The sequence below is a fragment of the Psittacula echo genome (genome assembly GCF_963264785.1).
Source record: "Psittacula echo genome assembly, chromosome: 9".
NCBI lineage: Eukaryota > Metazoa > Chordata > Aves > Psittaciformes > Psittacidae > Psittacula > Psittacula echo.
The window spans coordinates 21,357,051-21,372,560 of NC_137745.1; the positions used below are offsets into that span (position 1 = coordinate 21,357,051).

A 15,510-nucleotide genomic window follows, 5' to 3' on the forward strand; every position below is an offset into this window, starting at 1 on the left:
AAGCTCCCTTTGGACAGGTTGGTTGAGAACTGGAAGCACAACCCATGGGGAGAACTGATCCTGAATGCAGGACTTTGGGAGCTCTGCTTTGCTCATGAGCTTTGGGAGGGTTAATTGATCCCACACCTTGCCAGTGCCTTAGGAAGTGATTCCCTCTTTACAGAAGCATCATGATTACTGTTATTCATTTGCCAGTTGCTGAAAAAAAGATATAACAGAAAAAAAATCAGTGCCAAGATTGCTTTGGAATAGGGAAACGCTGTACTCCAGTGCCAAGAATCTCACAGACTAAACAGAACCCAGTGGGAGCCCTTGCTCCATACGGGAACTCGTGTTTATTTTAACATGTAAATAAATTGGATGAAAAATAGGTCTTTTAAATTGGGGGTTTTTTGTGTTTGTTATTGATGTGAGTTCCCAATGGGTGGTCTGCACGGAGGGGAACCTTTTGAAGATAGCTTGAAAGGGAGTTGTGCCTGTCCCCCAAGACATTTGTCAGCAGCATGGAGGGAGTTCTTACATGAGCTAGCTTTCATCTTCGGTTCTTCTTGATGCTTAATCTACTGTTAGCAGGGAAGAATTAGGCCTGTCTTCCCTGAGCTGGATTGATGCGATTGTTTTCTCAAGCATGACCATGCTCCAGCCACACGTATGGAGTTTGCAATGCGAGGAGCTCACTCGCGATGCAGCAGCGTGCTGGGCAAGGCTCCTGCTCAGGGATCAAGAGGTGGGTCATTAACTTGCAGCTCTCTTTGGAGGGGAACAATCAGGCGGGTTGTGCAAACTCTCAGGCAGGGCAAATGAAACCGGCTTTAAGCAAATAGAAGAGCACGAAATGAATGGCCTTTGTGAAGGGAAAAATGGAAATGTTTTCTAGTTAAACAAGCTGTCATTTAGGACTTAATAGCATGTGCGTGTCAGAGAGCCAACCCACATGCCAGTCGTGCTTTGGAATCAATGGGCAGGGAAGGGGATTGTGCAGTTCCGCTCCAGCGCTGGCTGTTTCATGGGAAACTCGGACATCTTGAGTGGGTGCCTCAGTTGTTCTAAAGCTGGAACTTGGACCAGGAAGTTAATGCAAGCGGACTTTCAGCCTCGGTTTCGTCAGGGGAAAAGTAAAGTTTGCACCCTTTTGGGGGGATTTTATGGTACTAAAACAAGGTAAGAAAATTGTATGTGACTCTAAAGCTGAATTCAAATAGAAGCGAGATTGCCCTTGGTTGCTCTCCTCTCCCAGTGAAACTCTGGCACATTAGTGGTATCTTAAGCAGTATGTGGAGAGCAGAAAAGAAGCTCTTCTGCTCTTCTCTGTTCTTAAAATTTCAGCAACAAACAGGTCAAGTGAACTCTGGAGACCCTGGATTAACTCCAGCAAAGTCCATGCGATCTTTTCTGCAGTACCCAAGCACTGGTGCTGGTTCGAAGTTGTGGCAGAATAAGTCTTTGAAGAGCTACTCTGATGCTAAACCAAGTCACCTCAATGATACTGTAGGAAATGATCTGCTCCCCATGAAAGAGGGCAAAATCTCAGTGCAACACTGCAAGAATAAGAGCAAAAAGTTATTCTAGGGCCTTAAATAAAATCACTTAGTGCCAGATTATAAAACTCCTTAGAGGCACCATACGTTGTGCCTCACTGATTATATATCTTACATTTATATTGTGGTTTTCAACCCATGGGAAAAGAGATTAGATAGGAATCATTTCACCCATCACCAAAGGAAAGTCTTTTGCAGAGGAACTCAATGGCTGCTCAAGCGTCTATGCCAGCTTTGTGCAGTGTGTTCAAACCCCTGATCCCAGCAGCCTGGCAGAGAAGGGCATTCCCTTCGGCTCTCTTTCGCTTTAATACTCTCGAGGGCTGGTTTGGGAGGTGGCATTGCAGAAGGGGCTGAAGAGGAAAGAGGAATAAGGTTGTGTATGCACTTCGTGGAAAAGGAACTGAGCTCCATATTCCTCTGTGATGGGGCTTAGCTTCCACCAGCCATGAAACAGCAGCATCCTGGTGGATAGGGATGACAAAGCTCCAGACAGTGTGGGAAGTGACTGTGGTATATGCAGGCTTTCACACTGTCTTATCCCCTTTCATTACATGTCCCAGGAGACACTTACATTCCTAGTCTGGCCGCAGTGGCTGCTGTTTGCAAAGGCAGCCTGTGAAGGGCTCGTGATTTTGCAACACACCCAGATGGGGTTTTTCAGCTTGGTTTCATGAGCAACAGGATGTTCCAGGAAGACTTTTAAGGAACTGCAGATCAGAGCCAAATTCAGCAACAGCATAAGGAACAGGCGAGGCTTCTAAAGCCAAAGGAACCACACTTGTATCCATTAGGGATGAATTGACTGCTAACATTGACAACAACAGTTTGCCTTGTTGGCCAGACTCAACCACTGCTGTGACATGCACCAGGTCATTTTGTTTGTCATCTTTGGAGTACAGAAAAGATTCCCAATGGCTCCAGCAAGCTGACCCGCTCCCTGCTCCCAGCAGAAGGCACAAAGAATTTTAGTGTGGAAAATCGCCTGTTCCTTTTTTTTTCCTTAACCGAGACAACAAACAATATAACTGTGTGTGTGCACCATGCTAAAAATATCTGAGCTCTGCAAATGTGCCTCCGATGTGGGAGGAGGCGGCTTTCAGCCTGCTGCACCCTTTGTGTGAGGCAAGGGAATAGAAACTATCCAGCCTTTGCCGAAAGGAAAATGATTTTCCTAACGTTGGGAAGGAAGGAGGAAGCTGACGGACTTCTGTGTCCAGGATATGACTCCCTTTTGGTAAGAGAGAGGCAGAATCCATCCGTAATTCTTAGTTACATGCTCCACAGATAAAACACCAAGGGTGGAAAGATACCTCTGTTGGGTACCATATCTAGTGGGTTTATGATGTGCCCATTGTCATGGAAAACCCAGCATACTCCCTGTATCTATATAGGTGATATGAAGGAAGGGATGCTGGGGACTACCCAGGTGGAGAATTGTGGTCAAAAGTCACTAAGGATAAGCATGTGGTTTCAGATCCTCAAGGAACATAAAGGTGGAAGCAGTGATGACAGGGTACCCTCTCCTTTTAGTCCCTAATGCTGATGTGAAGTAGTCCTGGAAAAGCCTTAGACCAAATATGCACAGTGTAAAGCTTGTCAATGCTGCACAGCAGGTTTACTCCACACTGTGCCCCATGGTCCTGTCTCCTGGCGGTCCAGATTATGGACCTGCTCCCTTCCAGCCTAAGCACTGCTTTTTCTTCTTGTGGAAACCAGAGCTGTCGGAGAGGATAAGAGAGATGGTGCACAGAGAAGGCCGGTTCAGCACAGCAGCTGACCTAGGTGTCAGCTTCACTACAGTCAAGGCAGTGTGGCAAGCCCTGGGACAGCTTGTCCTGCTTCTCTTCACTCAGATGTCTCTGTCTTATCTTTGCTCTCCATCTCCATGCAAAACGAAGAGTACTTACACGGGGGCAGATACTGCTGAATGCCTCCAGGCATCAGACTTGATTTGGTTGGGAATGGAAAAAGATAGAGAAAATAGAACCAGAACGCACTCCCTTGCTGTGATAAGCCTGTTCTCAGGGCAAGGAAGCCACTTTGTCGAGTAGGAATGTGCAGATGAACTCAGAGGTGCTTCCTGTGTGTATTTGTTCTGAGTGGAACGTTTGCTTTGCTACTGACAATGCAGGCACAGGCTGTTGACTTTTCCAGATGTTGTCTGTCCTGCTTTGAAGCTTCTTCCTGTTGTTTGAGTTGTTTGTGTGTCTGAATGGTGGATTAGATGTGCTGCTTGTTAAACAAGCAATTAAACATTGAGAGCTTTGCAATCCACTATGTTTAATTAATGAGCTTTGCTCACTTGATGAAAAGGATGTGTACTTGACTCATTACCAGACAAGCAGGGTTGGTGCTGTAGTGAACTGGTACAATTCAAAGTGTTTACAAGGTTGTTAATATATTTTTTGCATTAAACCTTAAAAAAACACCCAAGCAGAAAATCAAAGCTTCACACAACGTTTGCTGGATAAACCCGTTAGTAGTGCCTTGTGTATTGTCTCACCCACATTCCCCATCTCTGTGCTTTCCCCCATCGCCTCCTCTGCAAAGCTACACTGCCTTACAGCCTGCGATTAGAGTTCATTATTACTGTTAGAGCTTGCACTACCTTGGACCAGGGTCTGTGATGATGCCCTGTGGTGCTGGGTGCTGTATGAGTGCAAAAACCTTACTCAGATGAGTTCAAGTAGGGCTCATAAATACAGGCATCAGCTGTAATGCCCTGAGATACCCCTAAACTAACTGCAAGCTGGATGCGAAGCCACGTAGACAGGAAACCCAGTGTGCCATGTGGACGTGCGCCGGCAACCGCAGCTCTTTAGAGAGGAGCATCTCATGGTTGTGACCTCACATTGCCCTGTTTAAAGCAGGGGCCCCAGGGGAAGTGTTGTGATGAGGAATTCACAGGGCTGTGATTCTCATGACACTTCTCTATGGTCTCCTTTGGATGTGGTTAGTTCCAGTTCCTGGGTGCAGGCAGTTCCCCTCTTCTTGCACCCACTTGCCTCACCACTGGCACTGTGGAACCATTATGTCAGATTCATTCCCAGCAAAACCCGAAGCAAATAGCTTTACATCAGGGCTGAACCTCACCTTTCATTCTTAATACCTCTAAAGGCAAAAGAGAAAAACATGTCAATATTCTTGACTGTATTGATGCTTGGTTGTGCGTATCTTTCATCTAATAGAAGAGGTCTTAGTTCCTCACCCCAAAGCTTTCTCAGCTGGGAGATCCAAACTTGCAATAAACTCATTCTCTGGTGGAGAATTCTCTGGTTTCTTGGAGGGGAAGAGGGAAAAACAGTAAAATATAAAGAATAGAACTTAGCAATGCCAGCCAGCTAACCTTGTGCAAGGGAGTGGGATGGTATCACAGCAAAGACATGCAGGGCCTTCCTTTACCATGCACGCAGACAAACTGCTCCTCAACCATTGCTCTGGGCCACCTGGGTGGCAAACAGTGATTTAAGAGTTAAAAGCAGGGTCAAAAGGTGGGTTCATTAAGTTACTAATAAAAACCCCCAAGCCCTGCAGCAATCCAGGGAGATGCTTGTCCCAGCTATTGCACAGGTATTTCTTGGCTCCCACAGTCCTAACTCTGGCTGTTACAAGCAGTATCATTGGTATGTGGTAAGAGCGGGGGATTTGCTCCATGCTGAGGACCAAGGAGGCTTCCTAGAGCTGTCTCTGTCTCATCCAGAAATAGAGCAGAGCCTCACAGCTCCACAGAGGGAATCATGGCCCCTACACAGACCTGGTTTGCTATTTCTGCTTGCTCAGCTGTCTCACACAGACACTGAAGAGAGACTAGAAACAAGTGCAAGCATCGCAGGAGAAAAAGAGTTGGAAGTGCAGAGATTTGCTAAGAGAAATGCTCCTCTCTCTGGGCTCTTTAACTCATATTAACCTGCCAGATTTGAGATTTAAATAATAGGGAGGTAACATTTACGGTCCACAAAATGAGTGGAATGGACAGTAGAAAAGTTAGGGAAGGCTCACTTTCCGTCTGCAATAACAAGCACTTTAAAGTTAATAGACCCACTAGCATGTACATGGCTTCTTAAGACTATTACAATTTGCATCTGAATTGGCTCTTTGATTTGTTTCTGGTCACTGAGCCAGGGTGGATCCACTTGCCGGATCACATTTTGGCAGGGATTGGGGTGTATGCATGGAAAGCAGAACCGGTACCATGCCATTTATAATAGACAGCATGACATCTCTGGGTTTACCTGGCAGCCAGCGTGGCTCATTGCAGTGTTCCCAGCTCTGGAGAGCACCTGGCAGGACAAAAGAAGGACAAGTCTGCAGCTCAGTGTTTCTTAGATGGAGTGTCTTTAGTCCAGCTTTTTATTAGCAGTTCTGCCTGCTTATAGGCAGGCTTACAGGAACATCAAGTTCAGACACACGGGTTTCTTCTGTTACGACTATTGCCAGCAGATCTGTACCTTTCGGGCTGGGTCGGCGAGGCTTTTCTTCGCTGCTCACTAGCAGGGGTACTGTCCAGCAGGAGAACAATTATCAGGCACTTCACATCCTTGGACAAATCATTGTTCCTTTGTGCCTTGAAGTATGCATAAGTGCCCACTGGAGAAGGCCTAGGGAGGCATGCAGCAGGAGGGAGATGTCTGAAACTCCCTAATGCCCTATCCCATATGAATGGGATGTGTTTTCCTATTCACAGTTTTCCTTAACAACCTTCGTGGACCAACAACGAGCAAGGAGACTGTAAGAATCCTATTTGTGGTAGATAACAGCATGTATGTGTGCCCAGGTGAACATGCAAACTGCTTCCCCAGGGTGGTTATTAATTTCAAGCCTTTGCAAGCTCAAAATTGCCTGGGACTGTGTTGGTGGCGATGCTGGCTCCTGCTCTGCCAGGAATGCCACTGTTCCCATAGCAACCCACCAGCTCCCGTTTTAGTCTTTCCCTTCCCTTTGATCAGACAAGATAATACCCAGCTACAGAACCAGCTAACAGTGCCCAGGTGTGGCACAGTTTGCATTAGCTCTTGTTTAGGTACTTACCCACTGTTGGAGGCTGGTGCAACCTCCGTCCCTTGTCCTCCTCTGCTGAGAGCACTTCACCTCCTAGCAGGGAAGGTTTCCAGCCCACCCAGTGCTCCAGGGTGGCAGGAGGAAAGGCAGGACTCTGCAAAGCTCCTGCACACCCATGCACTGGAAAAGGCTGTGTCAACGGCCCATGAAGTTTATAGCTCCATATCTAGTGTTTGGAATATTTCTGTGTCTTGCCAAGACTCTATGCAGCAGTTACTGCTGTACAGTGAGCCCTCAGACTCCAGCAGCTATGCTCCCTGAGGAAAAACCCCCTTTCCCAGGATGCAGTGACCCACCACCTCTACAGCAAGGCAAGACAGCCCCTCTGCTCTCCTCACGCTGATACTGATGGGTGCAAAGGGATTAGATCTGCACTCTTAGTTTGGAAGAGCAGGCAGGAACACAGGGGAATTTAAGGTTTCCTTTAATCAGGCCATGGACAGGACGGTGCTTTTAAACCGCTCTGTGCAGCTTCCTTTGTACTCCTGCAGCACTCTTTCTGTTGAGTGATGACTGCAGGAGGAGGTCAAGCGAGGACACTAACAGTCCAAGAGGCATGATTCTGTTAAAACCCTCCCTTATTGCAACCACTGCTTTGAATGACTTAGATGCGTGCTCTGCTCTTCCCCTACAGTTGGCCATGGGCAGAGCGAGGGTGATCGTATGGTTGTCTCAGATTTCCACGTCTTCATCAGGGACAGCTTGCAGCACATTGATCTCATGAAGAAAGAGCACCCCGAGCTGCCCGTTCTCATCCTGGGGCACTCCATGGTAAGCACCATCCCCTATCCCTCCCACAGCACCAGGACACGTGCCATAGCACGGGGGTGTTCTTGTGGATGGCAGGAAGTAAAGAACACAGCCCACAGCAGGAAGAACAAAGCCACAAGCAACCTTCCTTTCCGCTTCATTCACTGCCAGCTTGCCTTACCCCATGAGATCCAGCTGGAGTACAGTCAATCCTTAACTTTTCTACCCGGATCATGGTCCTAATTAGTGCCATTTTCAACAATGGGTCTACTTTTTAATAGGACCTTTCATTCACATGGGGTATACGCTAAGTCCCACCACATCCCTGCAGCATTAGCCTTCTCCTTTCATTTTCCCCAGTAACCAGGAGGTTAAGCCTTCCAAAGCTCTGTGAGCAGCTAGGGGATCAAACACGAAAATACCCTGTAGCCTCATTCTATTCAACAACCTAAGAGGGAAATGTACGAGGGATTAGGGCTGCTAAAACAAAGGCACTGATTTGGTGAACAGATCTGAAGTCTGCTTCTGACAGCACAGGCCAAATCCCTTTATTCAAGCTAGCAGTATTCCCACTGATGTCATCGATCTGCTCTCCCTGCCTTCCCAAAGGAGAAGAAAACGAATGAGTACTCTGGGATTCAGCCCATGCTCAGATAAACAAGTGTTCTTGCATAAGAAGGCATGGCATGCTCCCAGGTGCTCCAAAGCTGCGCTAACAATGAGCTAATTTCCCAGCGAGGTCTTTGGGATGCTTCTCGCTGCCATTGCAGTTAAGAAGCCCCTGGTTCTCCGGCAGGGTGGAAGTTCACCAAACATTCCCCTTGACAACTAATCCTCTGCGGACTTTCCTGAGGAAGCCAGCCAGGTCCTGTCCATCCCCATCAGCCCTGTCCTCGTGCAGGAGGGCTCAGCCTGGCCAGCGCTCAGCTCTGAACCAGGGGATGGGTGCTCACTGGGCACAGCGCTGTGGGGCTGGGGACACTGAGGAGGAAAACATTGAACTAACAGTGATTAGTGAGGATTTTGGGATGGCTTTGCTGTTGCCCAGGTTACCAGAGCCTCAAGCATGGAGCCCCGCTCCACAGAATCATCCCAATGCAACACCAGTCTATCACACTGATAGTCTCACCTGAACGACCACTTGAGACATTTCTTCTTAGTCCTTTTCACTGAGGAGGACAGAAGGCATCCTATGGAGCTGATGGACATTGCATAGAGAGTTGAGTTCAGTGTGATGGGAGGGTTTATAGTGTGGGAACAGAAGCCAGGTGTCTTCTCCCCCATAAAACCCTGACACTCCAGTGCCCCTACTCCTGCAGCCTTCCTCACTGCTCACAGTGCACTCTCACTGGGCAGAGAGAATGTGCTTGTTTGGACTAAACCCCTTCCAGTACCAGGATTGCTGTACAAAGGTGTTGACACCTGTATTGAGCTGTGGGCTGTTCCTTTGCATTGCAGGGGGGAGCCATCTCCATCCTGACTGTCAGCGAGAGACCCAGTGAGTTTTCAGGCATGCTGTTAATCTCTCCTTTAGTGGTAGCCAGCCCAGAAGTCGCCACTCCCATCAAGGTAAGAGCAAACCCATGTTGCACGTGGTCACCTTGCTCTTCCACCGGAGGAAACACATTGACACCTCTAGCCTTAAAACGCCAGAGCTCTGCTCCTCCTGCATGCCAGTCACTTCTGAGTGCTTTCCCCACTTGCTTTGCAAAGGGGAAGTGAATCCTGAACCTGTGCCGAAATAAGAACAACTTATTTAAGAGCGAGTGGGGTAGGGATGCTGCCTCGGGAGGTGGGAGCAGCCTGTGCTTTCTTCAGCACACCCTGCGGCAGCCCACACGGTGCCATCCTTCCCCTTCCTCTCCTACGGCTTTCTTCCTGACTCATGCAGAGCCTGGTACAGTCGCAACACAGGCAAGTCAGGCCAAGGTTATTTTTGGTGTTTGGGGGATGACCACTTTCGAAACAAAACTAAAGCTCTTGGATCCCAGGAATCCTTCTTGAGCCTCGAAGGAGCCTTCCAGCTAAAGCATCGCTACCCCAGCAGCACCCCATTCGGCTTGGTACCACAGCCGGTTCTTGTGCAGACCCATCTCCTTCGGTTTGCATTGAGGCTTTCCCTCCCTCCGGTTTGCCCTTCCCCAGGGAGGCTCTGCAGGGAGCTGACCCTCAGCTCTCCCCTCCCTTCTGGAGCTTTAAAAGGATAAGCAACATTCCTAAAAGGAGCTGGAAGCGAAGGGAAGGACCAGCTAAGCCAGCAGGAAGGACAGACATCTCATTCCCACAGGGCTCATTCCTTTATCCTTTCTCTCTTGGCTCTTCTCCCTCTTGTTTTTATCTACTTCTAAACTATTTCTCCTGGGTTTTTTTCCCCTTTGGAGTGAAAGGAACAGATTGCCTCAGTATAATCCTGTCACACCTTCTGCTGTCACCAATGCCATCAACTGACCTCACCAATCACTACAAGCACCAAAAGGTGCTTTGGAGCCACCTCCCTCCTCCACAGAAGGAAAGGCGTTAAGACCCCTAGCTTTAAAATGGAAAGCCCAGATGAGATCTGCACCACCTGGATGCTGATGGATACTTCCCTTCCGAGTGCCTCCCCCTCAGTCCCACCTACTTTCCAGAGGGGAAAAGTGAATCCTGAAGCCATCCTATCTGGGGAAACTCATTTAAATAGGAGTCAGAGCACCAGCAGGGGGTTTTAGGAGGCTGGGAGCTGACTCTTCACAGGTGAGGCTATACCTGACCCAGCATAAGGGTTCCATAAGTGCCTCTGTTATTCCTTGGTTTGGAAAGAGAAGAATAAATACCAAGAACAAAAAGGAGGGTCTGAATCTGAGTGATTCGCAGTGATTTACCCTCTGTTTCTGGTCAAGACAAGGAAAATAGGGAAAGATTTTCCTTCTTCTAGAGGAAGATGCTAAACCCTTCCTGAAATAAGGACTCACCAGTTCGCTGGGAACTGGTATTACTGCACCAGATTGTTGCTTTGTGTCAGTGTAGGAAATCCCAGTCTCTAACTGAAGTATTTCTGAGGTGTTCATACGGTCTCTTTCCTAGAGAGCCTCTCGCACACAGCAATACAAGTGCACGCTGAGCTGCTTTCTCTTTCAAATCTGTTGCTGCACCTCAAAACTGATAAAAAATTAATTCATCTTTATATTATCCCTGCTCTGTCAAATCTAGTTTGAATCAGTCCCGGCATTGCAAAGGTATTTGCAAGAGGAAGGCGTGAAACAGGCCGAGTATTCCTGTGTAAGCCCCGTTTTCCCATAAATCACATCAAATGCTTGTGCGCTGTTTCTTCCTCTGAAAGCCAAACCCCGTTTCATTGGTGTTTGTTCCTCTGAGGCACAAAGGCTTTGGTTTCCCCTTGGAACTGGTACGATCCTCGGCCCTGGGCTGTTTCCCAAGGACTGTTGCATTCATCCCTTTGCTGGGGAAGTTTCCAGCTGAGCAAGAATTTACCTTGGCCTAAACAAATGAGGGCTCAAGGCAACAACAACAGCAGCCAGCTCCACACTGAATCCTTCAGTCTGCCTGAGAAACACCTTCCCTCTGCCCCACCAGCCCAGCCTATGTGCGGGGAAATCAGATTCTCCTCTTTGCAGCCTCATCGGTGCCCTGTGTCTGGATAGAAACATCCAGTTGCAAATCCAATTGGAGAGAGGTCTTGCTGCCTTCCCCCTTTTTCATTGCAATGTGGAAGAAAAGTGTCTACACTGTGCCTCATGTTCCATTAGTTAAACTAACACAAAAAGTCATGAAGTCAGCTTGAAGTTCCACTTCCAGTCAAGGGGCACGTGTTCCCAAACCTCCTTGTGAGCTTTTATTGCTTTTCACTCCCCAATGAGTTTGACTTCAACCTCGCTTTATTCCTTTAATATTATAATTACTCTGTCATCTCTCATCTGTGATCTGCAACGTCAGGGACCGCTCCAGAAGTGATTGCGCACCAGCAGAACCAGAGACCATGCGTGACAGCCTCCCTGCAAGGGGCAGCTGGGAACAGGGAGGGCCATAAAGCAGACCAACAAACACTAATGGTGCGTTTTATGACTTAAGTGCTGATCACTTCATTAAAGACAGCATTCAAGGATCAGAGCAGAACCTGGTAGCAACGTGCTTGTAGCGCTATTGAAACAAAAGGCCTTACCCTTTCTTCTTGCCAGTGGTTCCCAGCCTGCTGAAGGCTTTTGTTGCGTTCCCAGGAGACAAGCGAGCCCTGGGTTTCCTTAGCCAATGCAGGCACATTTTGCTGCTGTTTATTTGCAGGCTCCCCAGTGAATATGCTTATCAAGAAGACTGCAGCCTAGGCAACTACTGCAAATCACACCAAGCATCACTTATGCGCCGCAGCCTGAAATCAGAGCTGGGGCAGCGAGGAAAGGGCAATAAAACCAACAAACCCCAGCCTTTCCGAGGGCTGGAAATGGCTTTTTCCTATCAAAGTGCTTAACTGAGGCCTTGGAGAAGTTAACTTGAGAAAGAGAAAAAGGCAAAGTACCTGAAGTACGCTTTCTCTTTAGGATGCTTTAAGCATGGGACAGATCTTTCTCCAGTGTCAGTTGCCATTTCTCAGCTCTTTTGCCTTCGTGCTGATTCCCATGAGCCCAGAGCCTCACCCTCTCCGTTACCCCTCTTGCTCTCACAAGCCCTTGAACTGCTTTGCTTTCCTCTCCCACAGGTTTTTGCAGCGAAAGTGCTCAACTTGGTTCTCCCAAACCTGTCGCTGGGATCGATAGATCCAAATGCAATATCCCGCAACAAGAAGGAGGTGAGAACCTTGATGCCATTGAAAGTCACTGCACGGTTGGTACCTTGTCCAAAACCACCCCAAACCAACAAGTGTTTTACTAACGCTTGAAGGCAAGATCTGTGCTGGTGCAGCAAGGTGAAACATCTCTGAAGCCAGCGGCACTGATTGCACACAGGAGAATACTGTGGCCGTCGCTATTCTATCCTTCAGTTTGCCTTGCACCCACTCAGGGTACAAGACGTAACAGCAACCTGTGCTATGGTTGTGGTTTAAAGCCAGGTTTGTCACTGCTGCACCACCACCACTCACTGCAGTGGCAAACCCCAGCTCTTCCAGGAACCAGGACATGTTAGGGTGATGTTAGGAATCACCACAGCAACCACTGGCCAGTTTATAATACATGTTGTTGTGTTGTCTTCCTACCTAAATATTTGCTGCTGCTGCTTCCTCTGTGCTGTGGGGCTCCAAGTCTCAAGAGCTTCCTTTGAGCATTGTTTTCCCTCTGCCCCTCCCACAGAGCAAGGAAAGCCTTTTGCAGTGGATAAAAACATAGGTCTGCTTCATTAGAGGCTGCTTTTAACAGAGCAGCCTTCAAAATGAGACACCAAACCCCACTTCCTGTGCTGCCTCCACACCTACAAGCGTATACACGGCTGATAGCAGCGTAGGTTGTGATGTAAAGCACTGTCCTGACCATCTTCAAACACATGGGTTTGGGGCTCTGGGTATTACTGAGGACATCAGAGCATCTCGGTCCTCTGCCTCCAACACACACTTCACCCTCCTCCTGGACTCAAGACGCACAGCTTCAAAGCACACCATGTGCTGGGAACATCCATTATTTATGTGTCAAGCGCATTCTCCTGCCAGACCAACTTTCTATTCTCTAGAAGTATTTTTTGGGACATCGTCCAAGAATTTCCTGATGAATCTGTGCTCCCAGCAGGCTGTCCTCGGGCTGCAGGGACTGAAGCACAGGATGCTATGGAGATGTTTGTTTGATCTGCTTGCTGTAGCAAGAGACACAAAGAGAGCAAGAAGCAACCTTTAAACCCCAGTCCTGTTATTCCAAGGAGGAATAACATCACAGGGGTGGGAACCCCTTAGGATGAGGCTGCAATTACTTGATAATGAGTTTACTGCTCTGCAAAATGCAAAGGGAAGATGCAGACCCTAAGCAGGGGAATGTAATGCAGCAGGAGCCCTGATGATTGCTTATGTCTTAGCATTACAGAAAGAGAAGCTGTAGTGCTAACCCCTGCAGAGCCTTCCCTGCAGTTCATAGCTTGCAGGATATAAAACCCATTCCCTATCATTCCCTCTTTCCCCAGCAAGCTGCTGCTTTGCACTCACCCCATGCACGTCAACACTGACAAGGATTCCTGTTCATCCACTAGCAACAGGATACTCCCCATCAGTCCTGATCCAACCAGGTTGACAATGGGCTATTATTTTCCGCCTCCCATCATCTACACAAAGATGTTTGTCATTAAAGCCATTCCTCCTTGTCCTGTCACCGTCCCTACCTGTCCTCTGCTGCCCTGACACTCATCTCACAGGGAGGTGGATACAGAATGCACGCCAAAGCCTTTCTGGCTTCTCGGTGGGACCAGGCAGGTGATGCTGTGCATGTTTGTGCTGTGCTACATATCCCTGCGGTGTCCTCATGGCTCCCCTCCCTCCCGTGGGCCCACTGGGCCAGGCACATGCAGCAAGAGAGCCTCAATGTGCTGCGGGGCGGGAGGGAGGAGCTGGCTCCAGCTCTCCTATAAATAACCGGTATTTCCATGCACATCTGCCAGTGCCAGCCCCGCATTGGAGCGTGCTGGCAGCGCCTGTGTGGGCCAGCCCTGAGCAGTGGACAAACATTGCCTGTGCTCTGCCCGCGGCAGAACTGCCTGTTCCTGCGGCGCCCAATCCTGCCCAGCACGGCAGGGCTGAGCCGCTTGCGGGCTGCTTTATTGCCCACCGCCTCGTCCATCGTTGCCTGCCTCGGTACCTGGAGGGGACCCCTCAGCACAAGAGCCCTTTGCAGTCAGAGGTGTCAGTGTCTGTAGGTGTAGCCACGGTCCAGGATGAGGATCTGGGGAGCATCAGCCTACCAAGTACCAAGAACCCTCTGCAGAAGAGATGTCACATCTGAATGACAGAAGGACGTGGCAGAGGGTTAAAACACGGGCAGGTGCCCCCATGGGAACAGTCTACGACACTGATTGTTTGCCTGCAGAAAGGGCTTTGGCTTGAATGTTTTCCAGTGATGGAAGAGAGAAACACACAGCAAGGAGCAAGCCAGGTTGTGTGAGCAGCTCTGGGTGGCCACAGTAAGACCCTGACCTTGACTTTGATGGCAGGATGTCCTGACAGAGCAGGAAATGCCTGTCCAAGCACAAGGAAGAGCCTCCTCACCTCCAGGCTTTGTCCTCCCTGCCTGAAGTATTGCTAACCTCAACTTACCTTTCTGTCGCTGCCAGATGGAGTCCTACACATCCGATCCCTTGGTCTACCACGGTGGTATGAAGGTCTCCTTCGTCATCCAGCTGATGAATGCCATTGCCAGAATTGAGCGAGCTCTGCCCAAGCTGACTTTGCCCATCCTGGTGCTACACGGCTCTTCCGACAAGCTCTGCGACATCAAAGGGTCCTATTTCCTGATGGAAACAGTGCAAAGTCAGGACAAAACGCTCAAGGTCAGCTGGGTTTCTTGGGTTTTAGGGTACTGGCGTGTAAGTGTTGGCCTGAGCCTCATGGCAGTGAGGGGCAGGGAGCCTGGAGGCAAAGCAGGGTTGATGCACTGCTGAGCCCAAATACAGCCTTTCCTGGGCACCTTCCACCAGCCACAGCCGGGCTGTGATCCCAAGACCTGAGCCAGCAGTGATTGAGTGCCTTGGACATGAGGCATCTTGGTGTACACATACAGCAAGGCTCATAGGCAGGTAAAGTGCTGACCCCAAAAGCTCTTCTGAGCAATGGCAACTCCGTGAGCACCAACCTTACCTTGTGCTCCAGCGTGTAAAGGTACAGGGGCCCTTCCAAAGCTGCACGACAAAAGGCACTTCACATCTGCTCAAGGGAGCCACGTCTGATTAACCAATTGTTAGCACATGAAAGAGTCTGAAAGAGAGACAGGGAGACCAGGGGCAAGCTTTTGTCACTGGAAAAGTAACTGGACACTCTGGACATGAAAAGAGTAAAATCGCACAAGGCATGATGGGAACATCCCCATTGTCCTTTAAATCCAAGGGCATGATAAGGATTTCCTCCTCCTTAGTGGGATAAGAAGCAAGAAATGGATGGGGCTGGGATGCGAGGCTAAAGGGCAGCAGGGTGCTGGGTAACACACGGATGGCGAGTGGCAATGCTGATGCTTTACTGTGCCACCAGCAGTGTCTCTTCATTCCA

At 48.9% G+C, this 15,510-nt stretch overlaps 1 protein-coding gene across 1 annotated transcript in view; it reads left to right on the forward strand.

Moving 5' to 3' along the window:
- MGLL (monoglyceride lipase) overlaps window positions 1-15,510 on the forward strand; it is a gene marked incomplete at its 5' end in the record, with an annotated part of 52,301 nt that overhangs the window by 33,273 nt on the left and 3,518 nt on the right. Inside the window, 4 exon segments of the mRNA XM_080625501.1 lie at window positions 7,234-7,370; window positions 8,808-8,918; window positions 12,040-12,129; window positions 14,583-14,798. Of these exon segments, the coding sequence (XP_080481627.1) occupies window positions 7,234-7,370; window positions 8,808-8,918; window positions 12,040-12,129; window positions 14,583-14,798 (554 nt within the window).